The 17,685-nt window shown below is 56.5% G+C and overlaps 1 protein-coding gene across 1 annotated transcript; it reads right to left on the reverse strand.

The window, feature by feature from the left end:
* Positions 1-61: 61 nt before the first annotated feature.
* On the reverse strand, positions 62-17,612 carry MMS19 (MMS19 homolog, cytosolic iron-sulfur assembly component). The gene is made up of 31 exons (XM_048311330.1): positions 17,482-17,612; positions 13,795-13,843; positions 12,960-13,060; positions 11,377-11,462; positions 10,885-10,959; positions 10,257-10,326; positions 9,931-10,059; positions 9,660-9,721; positions 9,297-9,383; positions 6,650-6,724; positions 6,299-6,376; positions 5,859-5,997; positions 5,364-5,518; positions 5,109-5,187; positions 4,712-4,837; positions 4,318-4,399; positions 3,877-3,974; positions 3,385-3,522; positions 3,001-3,156; positions 2,654-2,753; positions 2,394-2,496; positions 2,211-2,285; positions 1,950-2,076; positions 1,767-1,867; positions 1,635-1,691; positions 1,337-1,523; positions 1,142-1,224; positions 878-1,042; positions 741-800; positions 519-619; positions 62-439 (listed from the first exon to the last, which is right to left on the reverse strand). Exons 1-31 carry the CDS (start codon positions 17,588-17,590, stop codon positions 412-414), a joined length of 3,081 nt encoding a protein of 1,026 aa, XP_048167287.1. The 5' UTR covers positions 17,591-17,612; the 3' UTR covers positions 62-411.
* Between the last annotated feature and the right edge of the window lie 73 nt (positions 17,613-17,685).

A 17,685-nucleotide genomic window follows, 5' to 3' on the forward strand; every position in this document is an offset into this window, starting at 1 on the left:
AGCTGCTCAACATACGGAAGAACTGAGGACCCAGCCTGAGCTGCATGGAGACCCTCAGAGTATTATCAAAACAGATATATTTATTCCTCTGGCACGTGGGTTGTCACACACCACACGTGGGCACAGACCTGTCCTCTCCACTCTGCATGTGGTGGGTCTGTCCATCACTGTCCCTGGCTGCAGCAGAGGGTGGGCAAGCCACAAGCAGCACTGCTCCTTCCCAGCTGTGGGTGCTGAGAAGGGACTGCAGTGAGGGATGCTGTCTGCTGGCCTGCACGCTCCAGCCCCGGCACTCGGGGCAGTCCTGGGCTCCGAGGATCCGGAGGGTCCGTGGCATTGGTTGGATGACTTGGTGGGTTATCGAGGCGCTGGTGAGACCGTTGGTCAGCACAGGGAGGGGATGCAGGGCGCTCACCTGCCTGGGCTCCCGAGCAGGAACCTACAGGGACAGAGATGGTGCCATCAGCCATGTCCCCTACATGCTAGCACCCCCTCAGCAGCTACTTCCACACACTCACCATTCCCCACGTGCTGCCACTGCTTCCTTCCGCACTAGCCTCTTTTTGTCATCCAAAGGCTTGGCCAGTGCCCGGATAACTCGGCCCTTGTATGGGAGCAGCTATAGGACAGAAGGGGCTCTTTGTGAGAGAACTGGATGCTGGCTGCCCCCCAGGAGGTTTGGGACCCCCTTGCCCCTCTACATACAGGCACAGGCAGCAGGGTGCTGCAGGAGCACTTACCACTGTTGTGGGCAGACTGGTGAGCGCATGGGCACAGCGCAGGGCGGCGATGCGGACAGCCTGGAACAGACAGGGATGAGGGCAGCACAAGGGGCAGGAGAGGGGCACAGCAGGGAGGAAGGAGGGGGTGCACGCACCATGGTGGGGCTGGAGGTGAGGTTAAGGAACTTGGTGACCAGTGTGTCGACATGCAGGCTCATGATCTGGGGAGCTTCGAGCAGCAGTGGGTGGAGGCAGCTCAGTGTGGAGAGCTGTACTACACGATCAGAGCAGGACAAGGCCTCAAGCAGGAGGGAAAGCAGCTGCAGAGAGAGGGAGAACACAGGAGTCATGAGTAACCCCAAACTATGCACTCTGCAATGTCACAGCATACCCTGCCTGCCACCTAGGCTGGCTCTTACCGTGGGCAGCTCTGTCACCAGCACAGGTTTGGGGAGGTGGTTGAGCACATGGGACAGGCCCTTCAGGTAATTTGCCTTCACATCTGTGGAGAGCAGAGATGGTTACAAGCAACCAGCAGAGGGAGGGGATGCTGCCTCAGGTCCCCTGGTTAAAGGGCCAGGAGTGGTGAGGCTGGGCTGGGGGTGGCCACTCACCAGGGCCAGCCCCATGGAAGCCTTGCACCAGCTTGGGGACGTTGTCAGTGAAGAAGCGCTGGCGGAACATGATGCGCACGTCAGCATGGCAACCCTTGTGCAGCACATCCGGGGACTCGGCCATGAGCAGGGAGAAGCCATCGGCTGCAGTGGGGCCCAGCTCTGTGTCACCCAGCAGGCCCAGCAGCTGTGAGGGAGAGAGCCCTGAGGCAGAGTGCCCTGCTGCTGGGGGTCCCTAGCCAGCCAGGGGGGAGCAAGGCAGGTTTCTCAGATGTCACCCAGCCCTACCACCACCTACCTTGTCTGTCAGGCAGGAGCTCAGGGGGTGGTAGCGCAGTACCAGGGCTTTGGTCACCTGTGCAGGCAGAACAGTTGGTACCAGGCTGGGTCCCCTGGCCCCTCTGTCCTACTCATCCAGGGCAGGCCTTACCCAGAGCAGCAAGGTGAGCGCCTGCGTTCGGTGGGGCCCCTCCGCAAGGCCGGGCTCCATCCTGTTCACTGCAAGCTGCAGGATTTCATCCAGCTGCTGCCCTAGGGACAGAAGGGACAAGCTGAGCCATTCCCCTTGCCAGCAGTGGGCAGGGGTCCCTGGCATCTGCCCCAGCCCCCTTACCTGCTGGGTGTTTGTTCACCAGTCCTGCAAAGCACTTGGCAGCTGTGGTGGCCGTGAAGGGACAGTTGCAGGAACAGCTCAATGCCAGCAGCTCCCGGAGCAGCCATTCCTGCTGAGGGATTGCCACCTGGAAGAGACACAGAACGTGTTATGGCCCAGAGCTGCAGCTGCTCCCTCTGTCTGTCCGTGGAGCTTGTTGTGCACAGAGCCTGGAGGGTGCTCGGGCAGGGCTCCTCTCCACCCTGCTCCCCACCAACGTACATCGCGGGGCAAGGAGCAGACGAAGGCCATGAGGAGGGCGACCAGGCGTCTCTGTGCCTCCAAGCACTCCCCATCCTGTGAGGGAAGAACAGTGCCCATGTCATCTCAGTTCTTGCTGCCAGCCTGTGCCAACATCCTCATTCCCACCCATTCTGGTGCCCCAGCCCCAATAACCAAACATACGCCGAAAGGCTGGAAGGAGCAGGGAAAACTGTTTTGGGGTAGGAAGGAGACCTCTCCGTTCAGAAAGAGGGGCACCACATGAGACACACTCTGGGCAGCCAGCCTAGGAGAGAAAAGACATTGCGATGTGCTGCTCTGGAAGGGTCACCAGAGACCTCCCAGGAGGCACAGGGTCACCCTGTACAGATCACAGCAGGGGGCATGCAGCCTGCTCCCTCCCCACAATGGAGCACCCAGCTTCCTGCCCCAGCTTCACTCACTCAGGGCTCAGGTGCGTGGTGGCAGCACTGATGACTGGGATCATGGCAGCCAGCACCTCTTCCTCCAGCAGTGCCTTGCCTGGCAGTGTATGGGTGCTCTCTGCAGGTAATGGAAGGAATGGAACTTGCTGGGGCCTGCTGTTCAGAGGGAGGAGGCAGGCACAGCCCCCTGAACCCCCATCAGACTGGGGCAGGGCTCTGGGACAGTGGCAGGAAGCAGTGGAGCCCACTCTTGAGGGCCATGGGTGCCAGAAGGTATCAGCAGTGGCACTGACTGCAGGATCAGGAACCCCTGAGAGCCCGGGAGTTGCCTGCTCTTCCCTCTCCCCCTCCAGCCCTGCACTTACCTTGCATGGCTGCCTGCACAGCCATGGCCAGCAGGCACGGCACCACCGTCTGGTGGAAGTACCAGCAGCCCTCTGCATCCTGCTGGCACTGCAGGGCCACGCGGTGCAGGCTCTGGCACACGGAGACCATGTCTTCTGTGTTCCTGGCCTCGGTCCCTGCAGGGCACAGTCATCATCACATCAAACAGCCTCAACATCCCTGATCTGCATCAGGATCCCGGGACAATGCAGCCCTTCTGACTCCCACTCCACCAGTGGGATTCACAGCCCAGGTGTGGGTTCCTTGCACCACTGCCATTCCAGCTCTCTTCCAGCCATCACCAGTAACAGAGGCAGCTCCTGCCCAGACACGCTCTGTGGAGGTGCCTGCAGCAGCTCCATTACCTTTCTGCACCTTCTGGAGATGCTGCAGCAGGACAGGCACAGTATCCCTCACGATGCTGGTGTGGGTGGACACAGCTGCCAGGGCCTGCAGGCAGCGCTGCTGCAAGGAGCGGTGGTTGTGGTAGCTCTCTTCCCGCTCTGAAGAGGAAACACACCTCAGAGGGGGACCTGGGGTCACCCCACCCAAGGGCAGCCAGGGCCTAGACCCTGCCAGGGTGGATGGGGTGAAGCAGCGTGGCAGACCCAGCCCACGCCAGGCTCAAGGCACTGTGCCTGCTCTGCAGCTGGGCAGCTCCTTCCCACAAGGGTGATCCTAGCTACCAGACCAGCCACAGCTTTCCCTGTGCCAGCACACAGTGCCTGCACTGGGAATCCCCCATGAACAGCCACCAACCTATACCATATGGCACAGCCCCACTGCCTGGCAGGAGCCCAATGGGGATGGGAAAGGCTTTACCCCAAAACCAGTCACCACGCCTTCCCCAGCCCTACCTGACTGCAGCTCCTCTTCAAGCCTGGGTACCATGCGTCCAGAGAAAACCTCTGGGTAGGTGGGGGCCAGGGACCCAGCTGCCTCCATCGCTGCTTCACTGCCAGAGGGAAAGAGAATGGAAAAGGTGATGCAAGGACTGCAAATCCAGGGCTGCTTGTACACCAGCTCCAGAGACCTGGCCAGAAGGTGTCTCCAGAACCTCATTTCTCAGCAGTTTGCTTTTTTCACTCTTCAGGTAGGCAGAGCAGAGTCTCCTGATTTGATAGGCTCAGACTTTCTCATTTGCAGCCCATGAATTGTCTGGTTTATCTCACAGAGTCTTCTAGTTCAAGGAGTTCCTGTGCCTTCCCTCAGACTACAACCTCTCTCTGCAGCAAAGCCAGGCTTTGTTCCTCCTCCCAGAGCATGTGTGACTGCAGTGATGCCAGCCCACTCCTCACCTGCTCTGGGAATCCTCCTCATGCAGAGCGAGACGGATGAGGTGATCCACAACCAGCTCCAGACCAGAGGAAGACAGGAAGCCTGGAACAAGAGCCATAGAGGAATCCTACCCTTGGCCAAAGGCAAAGATGCTGGTGTGCTGGACAGGATCCTTCCCACTCATCCAGGGGGCAGCAATGCAGCAGCACACCAAATGCCAGAGATACAAGGTGCCCAGCACAAACAGGCAAGAAGGAGAGCAAATGTCCCTGGAGCTCATGGCTTGGGTACAAAATGCTGCCACTACTCCTGTGCACCTACAAGCAGCAGGCAAGGATGTTCCAGCAGCCACTGTGTCTCTCAGAAGAGAGTGACACCTCCCTCTTGTCTCCTCAAGGAAAACAAGGCACCAACCTTGCAGGGAGCCCAGGACAGTCAGTGCCTTGATCCCAACCAGCTGCAGCTGTACGCTGGGATCCGTCAGCGCCGAGAACACCACAGAGCAAACTGGGTCTTGGAGCGACAGCAGAGTGCTCTCATCTGGAGAGAGGGGCATAGAGTCACTGCCTGTCACCACACAGCCACCATCTTGCACTGTGTGGCGATAGCACCTCCACAGCACTTGACAGACCCTTTCTGGGGTGCTGCATTTGACACCCAATCATGCAGGGTCCCTGGGACATGGCAGGGGCTCGCACATGCAGCCACACTGGCCAGTAAGCTTTCCTTGTCTGTCAGCATACAGGAAAGTGAGGTCAGAGCCAGCAGCCCTTGGGACACAGGTGCCTCCAGAGGGACCAGCCACCCTCACCTTCTTCCACATGTCCCCACTTCTGCTGCAACTCCAGGAAGCCTAGCAGCATTTCCAGGATTGTCCTCCTCTGGCTGCTCTGCAGGGACACAGAGGTGTAACCCAGATCACTGTCACTGCTGGGACAGAGCTGCATCTCAGCCCAGCGCTGCGAGGCCACAGGGTGCCCATGGGGTCTCTAACCACACCAGGGAAGGACATCCCCTTAGACACCATGCTCCCCCAGGCCCTGTGCAGCCAGCGGGTGGCCCTCACCTGCGTGTGCTTGGTGTACTGCTCCAGCAGCAGGGGCAGGACACTGCGGGTGATGCGGTGGTAGGTGCGGAGGGAGGCACCTGCTGCTGCCTGCAAGAGTTTGGCACTGGGCCACACCAGCTTCATGTCGGGCTCGCACAGATGGTGCCTGCAATCTGAGATAGGCTGGGCGTCAGCTGCACCGGCGCAGAGCTCCTCTGCCTCGCGTGCGGGGACACAGCTGATAGCTGGGCTGGGAGCAGCTCTGAGCTGCAGCACAGTCTCCCCAACTGAGCAGCTTCCCATAGCCCCAAGTGCACAAAGAGTGCAGTTCCAGCAGAGAGAGAAGCAGCTCAATCCCCTTGTCCTCCCTTCCGGCAGCCAATTACCTTGGAAAAGCCAAAAGCGGCTGTGAGGACTAGAAAGAGAAGAGGCTTGAAAGAGAAGAGGAGTGCAAATCTCTACCTAAGAGGATGCTTTCAGGCCTGGCTGCTCGGCAGGGTCTCTGTTAGTTACCTTGCAGGATGCTGCTGAGGAAGGAATCCAGCAGATCCTCAGAATCAGAGCTGAGCACAGAGCGGGAGAGGCAGGCAGAGAGAGCATGCAGTGCAGCCAGGCATTCCGCCTCAGTCTTCTCGCTCGCTGTCTGGAACACCTGGAGGAAGGGCCACAGGATGAGCTGCACTCCATGTCAACAACAACCGCAGGCGTCAGGCTCCCAATGCAGGCTGAAGGGCTCAGGCTCCTGCCTCATTTCCCACGTGATTTGAACATGCAGCATAGTATGTTCAAGCCACAGGGACATGCTGATAGGGCTGGCCTGTCCCCTCCACTTTTCAACTGGGACAGTGCAAGGTCACAGGTGCGGGCTGCTGGGAGATATGGGGCCCACCTGGTCTGGTTGAGAACTGCTGCTCAGCAGAAGCCCAGCCATGGTGGAGCCCTGCAGTACTCACCTCTCTGCGCAGGGACGACCAGAGGCTGGGGAGGAATTCCTGCAGCTCCTTCTGCCCGTAGATGGCACAGCAGGCAGTCTGCAAGAGGGAGCCAGTGAAAGCATCACAAAGAAGCCAGTACCAGGTGGACACAGTGCTGGGACACTGCCCATCCTGGCAGGCTCATGCTGAGCTGCACAAATCACTCAAGAAAAACAGGAAAGAGTGATGCAGGCCAAACCAGGACTCTGGAAATTGTTGCTCTGCAAGGGAAAGTCTCTGGCTGGCGGGGAGAAGGGCTCAGAAGTGGCTGGCAGCTGCTACTGCCACAGATCAACAGTGGGCTGAAGGGAGTAGGGGATCCCTCCTTACCAGAGTCTGCAGCGAGTCAAGCTTGGCACTTTGCAGTTCTGAGTCCAACTTCTCAATAAGCAGAGGGAGAAGGAACTGCAGAGAGAAGCACTTCAATTCAGCTCACCCTTTGCACCACTGTTGGGGTCCCTCCCCTGCCGTGTAGCCCTGGGAGAGGGGCCCTGAGGGCACAGACACGGGGCTTCCCTGCCCCTGCTCAGCCTCGTTCCCATTGGTTGGTTTGTGTTCCCTGCGCGGGCAGAAGGACCCTTGGTCCCGTGACTGGAACAGTTCCTGGGCAGAGCTCCGGCCATGCGGTTGGAGAAATAAACATCTCTCTGAAACAGCTATCAAGAATCTGTCTGTCCGTATATATATTTCCTTTCCACGGGACTCCTGGTTTGATATATGCGTGTTGCAGGATCCCCACTGCAACAAATGGTGGAGATTTGAGAGCAGAACGATCCCCGATCCCTAAGCGACTGATTTGTGTGAGTAAACCCTGGAAACTTTGGATTCCTCTTCTTGGTTTTGCTTTGCTATTCCGTATCTAAACTATGGAGGAACCGTGGGAAGACTCTTGGCTCTCAGAGCCGCATATGGACATTTATCTTAAACTTAAAATGATTCTTGAACAACGATTTGTAAATTTTAGCTTGATTCAAGCTCAAAAAGAACTGAAACACTTCCTGGCATGGTTGTTTAAGAACTTTTTCTATGTTTCTTGGGATTTAATTATTACCAAGGGCTTTTGGAAAACCGTTTGGACACAGTTAATACTAGAGTCAAAATATATGCCGATGGAAGAATATTTTCGTGAATATTATTTAGTTACTGAGACTGTTGAGCAATGTCAGCTGTGTCCTGGTGAAGGGAAGCGTGGCGCAGGGACCGTGCGGCCCAGGCCACGTGCACCGAGCGCTCTGAGAGCAGCAGCGAGGCAGTTCCCGCGCGCGGGCGGAGCCACGCGAGCCGCAGTGTCGGTGGCGGAGCGAGGCGCGGCGGGACCCGGCAGTGCCCGCCCGGTCCTGTGCAGCGCGTGGTGGAGCGAGCCCCGGGAACGCCCGGCCGAGAGGGGCGGCGCGCGGGCGGCGGCTGGCGGCGGTGGCGGTGGAACGGAGCCGCGCCCAGCCGAGACGCGCGCTGGAGCAGGGCGCGGGGGAGTCGTCGCTCGGGGGCCCGGCCGAGACGTGTGTGCAGCGCCCGGCAGCGGCAGCGAAGCTGCGACCAGAGGAGGCGACGCACGGAGAACTGAGCGGCGTGGCCCGGCCCGGCCCGCGCAGCCCCGAACGCGACCCCGGGAAGAGCGCGCAGGCACCAGCAGCCCCGACAATTCCAACACGGGAGCGACCGAAGGAGAGAGCAAAGACGCAGCGAGACAGAAAACAGCAGCCACTCGAAAAAAGGAAAAGATCATAGCAACTAAGACCTTAGGGATAGTAAAATGGTATAATGTTAAGCAAAATTATGGTTTTATAACAAGGTATGACAACCAGCAAGACATATTCGTGCATAGAACTGCTATTAAAAAGAATAACCCTGAAAAATGCATCCCAAGCTTGGGAGATGGAGAAGTGGTGGAATTTAATATTGTACTAGGGAGAAAAGGGTTACAAGCATCGCAGGTCACTGGGCCTGATGGTGTTCCTGTAAAAGGCAGTATATATGCAAAAAATCGTAGTCATGTTAGACAGTATCTCCATTGTAAGCCCCCCCTACAGTTTCCCTTTCCTAATCCCACCTTTCCCTTTTACCCTATGTCCTATTACCCCCAGTGTATTCCCAATCCGTTTTTTCATCCATGGTTTCCCTCACAAAACCATGCTTTTGCCAATTGTTTCCCCAAAAATCCCTTTCCAATGCCGAGTGGGGGATGAAAAGGGGGAGGGAAGAAGTTAAACCCTCTCCTGCCTCAGTTTCCCCACAAAGCATGCTCAGAGAATTCTGTCTCCCTTCTGTCAGCCCTAAGATGTTCCAGAGAATCTGTTTGGACATTTAAAGACTCAGGAGGGTGGCTTGTTTTGTTTTGAATCTGTTCTTGTTATGTTTATCCAGTTGTTTTCATTCTCCTTTTATTAAAATAAAACGGGTGAGGTGTTGGGGTCCCTCCCCTGCCGTGTAGCCCTGGGAGAGGGGCCCTGAGGGCACAGACACGGGGCTTCCCTGCCCCTGCTCAGCCTCGTTCCCATTGGTTGGTTTGTGTTCCCTGCGCGGGCAGAAGGACCCTTGGTCCCGTGACTGGAACAGTTCCTGGGCAGAGCTCCGGCCATGCGGTTGGAGAAATAAACATCTCTCTGAAACAGCTATCAAGAATCTGTCTGTCCGTATATATATTTCCTTTCCACGGGACTCCTGGTTTGATATATGCGTGTTGCAGGATCCCCACTGCAACACACCACCTTGTCCATGGCCCTGCAAGGCTGCAAGTTCAGCCTCTGCCAGGACAGCAGAGGTGCAGGGGTACCTGCAATAGGCAGCCCCTTCCCAGGATGTCAGTCAGCACTCTCCCCATGAACAGCCCCAGAAGGAGACAGGGCTGCCCAAGTGCAAGCTCCTGGTCCCAGTTGTTCCTGTCCCACAGAGTCACAGCAGGAGCTGCAGCACTATGAAAGGCAGCCTGTGCTCAGGGAACAGTGAGGTGCTCAAGAATCCCTAAGGAGCTTCGTACCTCAGCGAATTGGGGCGTGGAGGCCAGTACAGCCCGGAGGCTCAGGATCAGGTCTTCCCTCTGGATGCCATGAGGATCATTGGGGGGCTGGAAAGGAAGCAGAGAGCAGGTCACCCACCAGTCAGGAAACATCCCAACCCAGCCATCAGCCGAGGCTGCATCACCTCATCTTCAGCAAGGCAGCAGCAAGTGCCACTGGAGCTAGCTTGGCACCAGCCTGTCAGCCTGGGTACCACAGCTCACAGCTCAACACTGCCCAGCCAAGACTCTTGGCCACCCTCTCATCCCATTCCCTTGAGGGGACACAACCCCCTAAGAAAACACCAGAAGGAACAGGCTGTGGCACACAGCAGACTCACTCACTGGAGTAAAATCAACAGGGAAGTAGCAGGATGTAACTTCAAACAGCTCTTCCACAAAGGGACCTGCAGACAGAGGAGAGGGAGTGAGCAAAGATACTGGGCAAAAAAGGCACAGCAGCTATGTTTAGCACCCATGACAGGCCAGCTCTGCAGCTTTTAAAGTGTGTTAGGGACCAGCCCAGGCCTGATCAGACCCAACAACCATCCCTCCAACAGCTCAAAGAAAAGGGACATGTCTCCCAGTCAGCTCTGCATGGCAGGTTTAGGCTCACCCAGAGAATAGTCCTTGGCAATGAGATCACGCACGATCTGGAAGGCCACCAGCAGATTGCGGGGATCCTTCTCCCCATCCATGACCTGGATGAAGCCGAAGGTGAAGTCGGCACCCAGGCCCTTCAGCTCTGCAGAAAGAAGGAGTGTGAGCAGGTGCAGGACATCAGCCCGCACCAATACGGAATTAAATCAGCCAAGTTGGCCCAGCCCCACAGTCCTTTTCCAGCTCTCCCAGGCAGAGCCACAGAGCCCTTGGAGAAGGTAAAAGCAAGTAATTTTCCCAGCCTCAACAATCCCAGAGCAGCTCTGGCATCTGCCCCCTCACCTTCCTCCCTGGTGCTCATGAAGTTGGTGATGATGCTGTAGACTGTGTGGCGGTCCAGCTGCATCAAGGACTGAAGGGAGGAGCAGACCAATCAGAACCATCCTCTACACATGGCAGCACAGCTACCCACTACCCCACGGGCACCACATGCCCTTGAGAGAGAGCAGGACCCCCAGCAGCTCAGCTGCTGCTTCCTGGCACAGAGATCCCATTTATCACATGCAAAGTGTGCATATGCCTCTGCAATGGCACATGAACATGACTGTGTCCCATCACTGCATGAATGCACCATCAGTCACATCAGGGCCACGTGTGTTGCCCAAGGCACTGCCAGCAAAAACAATCTTAAATTGGAGGAGAATTGGACTGGGGGCACTTAAACACAGCCTGGAGAATGGAGCAAAAGGAAATAATTCCCCTAGGGCTGAGAAAAGAGAGGACAATGGCCAAACAGGATCCTTGGCTGCTGTCTCTCACAGTCTCTCTTGCAGTGAGCCAAGCCATCTCTAAGCCCTGCAGAGGCACTGCACTGTGTTGAATGTGGCCAGTCCTCAGGGCAGGCAGGCCATCCCCAGACACACAAGGAGCAGAGATCAAGAACAGGAGGATAGGAAATCACATTGCTCACCTGCACATGTACCTCCTGGAAGATGGCTTTGAGCACAGACACTGCTAGCCCTGGGGACAGCACCTCGCACATGCTCTGAGGACGGGAAGAGAAAAGCAAGAATAGAATACCATGATGGCAGCCACGTAACAGAGCTCCTGCCTCTGTACAGCAGCTGCCTGCAGGATCCTCTTCCACAACAGGGAGAGCTCACCACCCCCTCCCCAGACAAAACAGGACAAGATGCCCATCATCACCACTGCTCCCCAGGGTGGCCAGGGAATCCTTGCCCCAATACCAACACACGCAGGAAATCAAGGCAGTCTCCTCTCCTGGCTCCTCCACAGGGGGCACAGCAGGAGAACAGAGGAGACAGGGCAATGCTGCCAGATGGGCTGACAGCCCAACCAGGCCCTGCTTGACACACTGCTCCAACCCACACCCAGGTGCTGGACCTCCCTGATGCTGCTCTGGAGTGCATCCCAGCACTGTGGGCTGGGGGTGCGAGCTCACCAGCGCTCGCAGTCCCTGGAGCACCGAGGGGATCACCAGGTGATGATCTTGCAGCCGGCTCTCATAGAACAGGACCAGATGCAGCACTGTCAGAAACAGACACCAATGTGTGTTAGCCCTAGGAAACGCAGCTGCTGGGTGCTGGCCCCAGTTCAACCACAAACTGATGGATTAAGAGCGAGCACATCTTGCACTGGTGAATGGGACAAACTGCCACTGGTGGGTGCACCCACCTGGCTCCAACACCTTTGCCCTCTCCTCATGAGCAGCCCACACCTGACTGCGGCAGAGCAGCACCCACCTCTGGCTGCTGCAGAGGTGCCGGAGCTACCCAAGAGGCATTTGCTGTGACCTGTCCAAACATGTGGCTGCAGACACCAGCAGCAGAGTGGCAGTCAGCTCATCGGAGCCTGGAGGATGTCATGGGGTGGGGCACAGGGCTGGGGCAGGAGCTCTGGCTTCCTCGAACTTGGCTCCGCAACACATTCCTGGCCCCTGAGTCACGGCCATGGGCGCCTGCACACCCCAGCCCTGGGGAGTGGTAGCAGGAAGCAGACTGGAAGAGCCGGCTAGCAGCATCCTGTGCCCACAGCTGCTGCAGAAACTCAGCCCCCCAGGAGGCAGCCTGACGCAGCGCTTGAAAAATGAACTGCGTGAGCAGAGACACAAGGCTCTAACCCAGCTCAATCCCCTTGCTCAGCTGCCCTGAGTCTTCTTTCTCTGCCAAGCATCCCTACTGAACCTCCCCACTTCTGGCTGCCCCTTCAGAGCACCCCAATTCCCACCAGTCATCACACCTGACTCCAGCTGCTCCAGTAGATAAGGTTCTATGCACAGCTGCTCTCAGCCCTGCCTGACTTTAGTCAAAGACAGCCAAATGCCAAGGGCTAAGCATCTTCTGCTTCCATCCTCCCCTTCCTCCACCTCACTTACTAGCTGGGCCCCCTGTCTAGCCAGGCTGCTGGCTTAAGTTCAGCTTCCCATCTGCAAGGCCCCCAAGCCCAAGCCAAAGTTTGTCAGCACTTACTGGCTTTCCCTGCTGCCAGCCAGTTGCTACGGGGCATTTAACAGAGCCAGAACTTCTCCTTGCCTCTATGAACAGGGCATCTTCCTCTCCCCACTCCAGTCCCACACTCCATTCTCATCCTTACACTGATCTCCCCTCCTCCCCAGGCCTCAGGGTTCCTCCTGAGTTAACCTGGTCAGGTTGCAAGGCTGCAGTGTGATTTGGTGTGTGAAGGACAGTCTTCCTGCTCTGAATCATCACCCAAGGATTCTGACATACAGATGTATCCCAACATGTCCCGTGTGGCGCTGAGCACAACTGGGTGTGCAACACTCGCTGTCAGGGGCCCCAGCTGTCCAGGGATTTGGTGTGTTCAGACAGTGACCTGAATTGTGTGGTGAGGCTGGCAAAAAGGCTGCAGTGCAAAGCCTCGTGCCCTCTTTGGACTTTGACTCTTAGAGACATGTACAAAGTTGTCACAGTGTTAAATCAATCCCTTTGCCAATTGCAGGACAGAGGCTTTAATGGCACAGGCTTTGTCCCCAGCCAGCCACTCAAGGGCCAGAACATCCCTTACCTTCCTTCTCCTGGAGCAGGGAGTAACACTGGAGCAGGACTTGTGACAACAGCTGGATGCCTCGCCCTCGCATCCGAGGATCTGTGTTCTCCAGGCAAAACCTAGGCCAAGGGAGGAGAAAGCCCAGGAAGCCTGTTGTGAGCAGGGACATCCAAGCAGGAAGTACATCCTGAGCAGGCACATTACAAAAACAAAGAGGTGCCACTCTGTGGACCCAATCCTGCCTGACTTGCTGGCAGGGTGGGAACAGACTCCTCTCCCCCTGTCCATGCTGCATGTGTGCACTCAGCCCCAGAACCATGCAGAAAGAAATCCAAGTTCTCAAGTCGGATAAAAGAAATTGCTCTTGCACCATGCTCTCAAGATCACAAGGGTCAAAAGGGTAAAGCCTCTTATAGTTAGGCAAACCCAGACCCCAGCTAGGGAGAAATGAGCCCAGGCCATGACAGTTTGGAGACAGAAGCAGAAGCTGAGTGCCAGCCAACTTGTGACATGGTGTTGTGCAGCTGTGTGCTCAGGCAGCTCCTGCTGGGGACAGCCCCAACTGAAAAGTGCCCTGCAGCTTGCTGCCTGCCACATCTCTCCTCTGTCCTGGGAGAGCATCAAGAGCTGCTCCGGCCTTGCTCTTTCCCAAAGAGCTCCCACGTCCAAGGAGGGCAAAGCACTGCTCAAGCCCCATGCTGTGAGCAGACAACATCCTGCACACTGCGATGTGTCTACCAGTGCTGAAGCTCATCCTGGGTGAGCACACTTTTCCTTCTAACTGTGCCTCCTTGTGGGAATGTCCCCTGCAAGGCCCTTACCCGATGTATAACTTGCACAAGGCTTTTCTTACCCCAGGGCTTCCACAAGCTGCAGCACTGTCCACCTTCCATCTTTCACCCCTGGAGAAAGGAGGCAAAGAGAGTGAACCAGAGATCATGCAGGCATGGTAGTGGAGATGGATGCTGGGAGGCATCCCAGCACTGCAGTGGGAAAGGCTGGTCAGTGCCGACTCCTCACTAAGCACCAAAGGAGCCATGTACACTTAATTGGTGGAGCTGCCTCCAGCCCTGCCTGCGAACACCTCTGAGACTGAGAGCAGAGAGCAGACAGCCAGGGGAGAACTTGCTCGCACTTTGCCTCACCCTCTCCCTGAAGCCTGGCTGTATGTGTGGCTCCTGAGAGAAGCCTTGCTGTGCTCTACTTGACTGAGATACTAAAACCCCCTTCTCTAATGTGAGCATGCTGTGAGGAGATGCAGGGCAGCTCTCCAGGTGCTTCCTGAGGGACAACTGGCTGAACAAGCAGCCCGGACACTAGTGATCACTCAGCTTCCCACCTTGGCTCCATCACCTCCACACTGTGCTGAGCAAGACCGGCACAAACTTCCTCCAAGATGAAGGGCAGGGAGAAAGGCAGCTTTGTGGTCAGAGAAAGATAAAGTTCTGGGATTCTTGGAGTCTATTTCCAACTCTGACTCAGATACCTCACCAGGTTGCCTCATTCACCTCCTGCCTCCATATTCTTGCAGCTCAGCTGGGGGAAGAGTCACTCCTCAGGAGGCTTTGGTAAGGACCTGCTTGTTGCACCTTACAAGAACCTTGGCAGAAGGGCAGGTTCTCCATTCCTGCCACCCATTCCCAATGTGACAGCTTCCCAGAAGGAAAGCTCTGTGTATGCCCTCTGATCAGATATGGGGTGGCAGGCAAGGGACTGCCTTACCTTCAGACCCCTAACCTGCAGCCCAGGTGTCAAGTGACATTACTGAGAAACAAGCAAGATCCCTCACTCTCTACCTGGACAAAACAGCATTCCTCCACAAAGAAAAAAACCCAAATCACCTTGCAGTCACTGAGACTCACTGTCTTTGCCCAGGAGCACTTCTGGGCACTCTGGAGGGACCTGCTCACCTCTCTGCCCTGCTGAACTTACACGACTGACAGGGCATTCACCCTCTCAGAAGTCCATAGGTTTCATTATGGGCTTTCCCAAGCCTTGTTCCAGCTTGTGTCTCCTGCTGTTGCAAGCATTTACTGTCTCTCCCTAAGCAGTTAATTCCAGTATTAAGATACACTGTTCATCATAGAGCTGTCTCTAGGGATGGGATGACAGTGTTTTCTGGCAGAGTGTTCTGACAGCAGGCAGTCCCGACTCCAGAGACAGAGCTTTCAATCCTGCCTGGCGCAGCAGGGAGAGGGAGCCTGAAATGAGGAACAGAACAGATAAGGGGAGTTGCACGGAAGAAGAGCCCAGCAGGTCTCGGAATTGACAGGCACAGACTGAACAGGGGGTGCCCTCAGAGACAGCCATAATGTGCTGGCAAAATTTCTTGCAGAATAACAACAGTGAAACAGCAAGCAGATGTTATGCACCAGCCAAAGCAGAATGGGCTGCAGGGAGAGCTCGGATGGCCCCTCCACATCCAGCATCCCAATATCTCACTCTGCAAGCTCATGAAGAGCCCTTGTGCCTCTGCATCATAACAGAAAAGGTCTGAGATAAACGCCATCTCTGTGGCCAAGTGCTCTGCTTCTCTGTGTCTGCAGAAAGCGAAAGCAGCTCTACACAATGACTACTCAACAGGAAAGAGCTGCAGTGTGATGGCCAAACCACAGCCAGGTACTGATAGTCCCTGTGGTCAGCGGCAGCGAGGTCAGCAGCTTCTTTGCTCAGCTCAGCAAGGGAGCTCCCTCTGTTCTCAGGGACCCAGGTGTGACCAGCTTTGCCTCACATGGTGTGGCCACTGGCCACTCCTCCCCGGCACAGCCTGTGAGCGTGGTGTGCTCGTGGGCAGCGCCGCACAGGCCGTGGTGTGAGCACCAGCACAGCTAATTGGACCTGCCTCATGAGCACGGCAGGCACAGCGGTGAGCCCCTGAAACTGCTGCCTCCACATCTGGCAGCAGCACATGTGCCCCAAGGTTAATTAGGCACCTTGAATCTCTTTTACCAGGAGGGGCTGCTCTCCTGTTTTGGGATTCCTGTAGTTCCCAGAGACTAAACAGAAGCAAGCCATTCACCCTGTGCTGGATTGCTACTCTGAACCAACATGCTCCCTTTCCTGACAGGTCTGTCTCCCTTTCACAAAGAGTCCTTCTAGGTATTAGTCACTTCTGGAGGCCTTCCATTCTTGTCTCCCCCACACCTTCAAAATGTGAGCACAACATTCACAGGGAATGTGTAATGGATTCTGTAACAGCAGTATCCTTCTTTCCCCATTTTTTAAGAAAGATGAATTCAGCCTCCTCCTGCCACCCACTGACCCACGCAGCCCAAGCTGCCTGTGACAGCACCAAGGCCTTTCTGCCACTTGCCAAGTTATGCTCATTTTAGTCCTCAGCAACAAATGGGGGAAGCTCAGTGTATTTCTTACAGCAATTGCACAATGGCCGTGAGCTTAGAAAAAACCTCCCCTTTTACTCAAGGATACATAATGCAATTTAATCGTTTCTGATGTGTGGTTCCGTATGAGGTCAGAGGGGCCCAAGGACATTTGCCAGCTCCCCTGTTTTTGAAGGTGGGTTTGTCACAAGAGCCACAAGGCTGAAAAGAGCTGGGGGGAGAAAATGGGAGGCAATTCCCTTTGTATGTCTTCCAAGAGACAAAGCTTTCTCCAGGCGCTTCTGTAACATGACATCAGGTGACAACAGCAGTTGTAAGGTTATCCTTCCCCACATCTATCCCAAATATGTCAGAGACTGTGCAACCCTTCTGCAACATCTTGAATGTCACAGAGTTTAGTGAATTCCCCCAAATTTCCTTGGCATTTTCTTCACTCTGTGTTACATGGGCCACTGGGTTACCTTCATGTTTTGCCAGCTCATCTCATCACCAAGACACTACAGAGCAGTTCACAATCCATCAGGCCTTGGGAAAGGTCTATAAGCTACCCCCCTCTGTGTAATGTAACATATAAAGATAGCCATTCTCTGCTCTCTCAGCTCCTTCCTGAAACATGCTGAAGCCACTGCCTAGAAACACAAAAGTATCACTTTATCCTTAGAAAGCCACATTCCTGAAGCTGTAACTTCCCTAATATGACAGTCACTCAACTGTTCCAAGCAGAAGGATAAATTATCCAAGGAAACCAAATGCCTCAAGCTCTGTTAGGAAAGGGGGAGAAACCACAGTGAGGGCAGTCTGCACCAGTCACCTCCCACAGTACCTCAGCAGGGCCATGAGCTCTCCTCCCACTGTCGATTTCTCTGCCACCCACATCTGCCTCGCTCCTGTAGCCCCTCACCCTCGCTGCTATCCCACTCCTACCGCACATCTCCTTGTCAGCTCCGAGCTGCAGGCTCTACCCTACCCGTTCCCCCGTGCCGTGCCCCGCACGGCAGCCTCACAACCCACGGACACGCTCCGTCCCACGCCTCCACACCCTGCCCTACCCAGCCCCGCAGCCCCACGCTTCCTCCCAAACCCCTCCCCACACCGCCGCCACCCGCCCGCCACACCCCGACCGTGCCCACGCCCGCCCCAGGCCCAGCCCGGCCCCCCGCCGTGCCCACGCCCAGTCCCGCTCCGCCCCCGCGCGGTACCTGCCGCCACCTCCGCGCCGCGGCCGTCCTGCTGCCCGGACACGAAGTCCAGGACGGAGGCGGCGAGAGCCTCCACCCCGGCCCCGGGCCCGGCCCCGGCCGCCGCCATGACACTCGCGCGCAGGGCCGCGGCCCGGCCCCCACCCCGCCGTGCGCGTGCGCGGGGGCGGTGCTGGCGGTCACGTGCGCCCGGGAGGGCGGGGC

The sequence above is a fragment of the Corvus hawaiiensis genome, chromosome 8, assembly GCF_020740725.1.
Source record: "Corvus hawaiiensis isolate bCorHaw1 chromosome 8, bCorHaw1.pri.cur, whole genome shotgun sequence".
Taxonomy (NCBI): domain Eukaryota; kingdom Metazoa; phylum Chordata; class Aves; order Passeriformes; family Corvidae; genus Corvus; species Corvus hawaiiensis.

Excerpts from the sequence above, each read along its gene's own strand:
- MMS19 (XM_048311330.1), bottom strand. The coding sequence starts at position 17,590 with ATGGCGGCGGCCGGGGCCGGGCCCGGGGCCGGGGTGGAGGCTCTCGCC. Across the intron at positions 11,463-12,959 it reads CCTGCTCCAGGAGAAGGAAG|TGCTGCATCTGGTCCTGTTC; the intron begins GTAAGGGATGTT and ends TGTTTCTGACAG. Across the intron at positions 3,523-3,876 it reads TGAAGAGGAGCTGCAGTCAG|AGCGGGAAGAGAGCTACCAC; the intron begins GTAGGGCTGGGG and ends TTTCCTCTTCAG.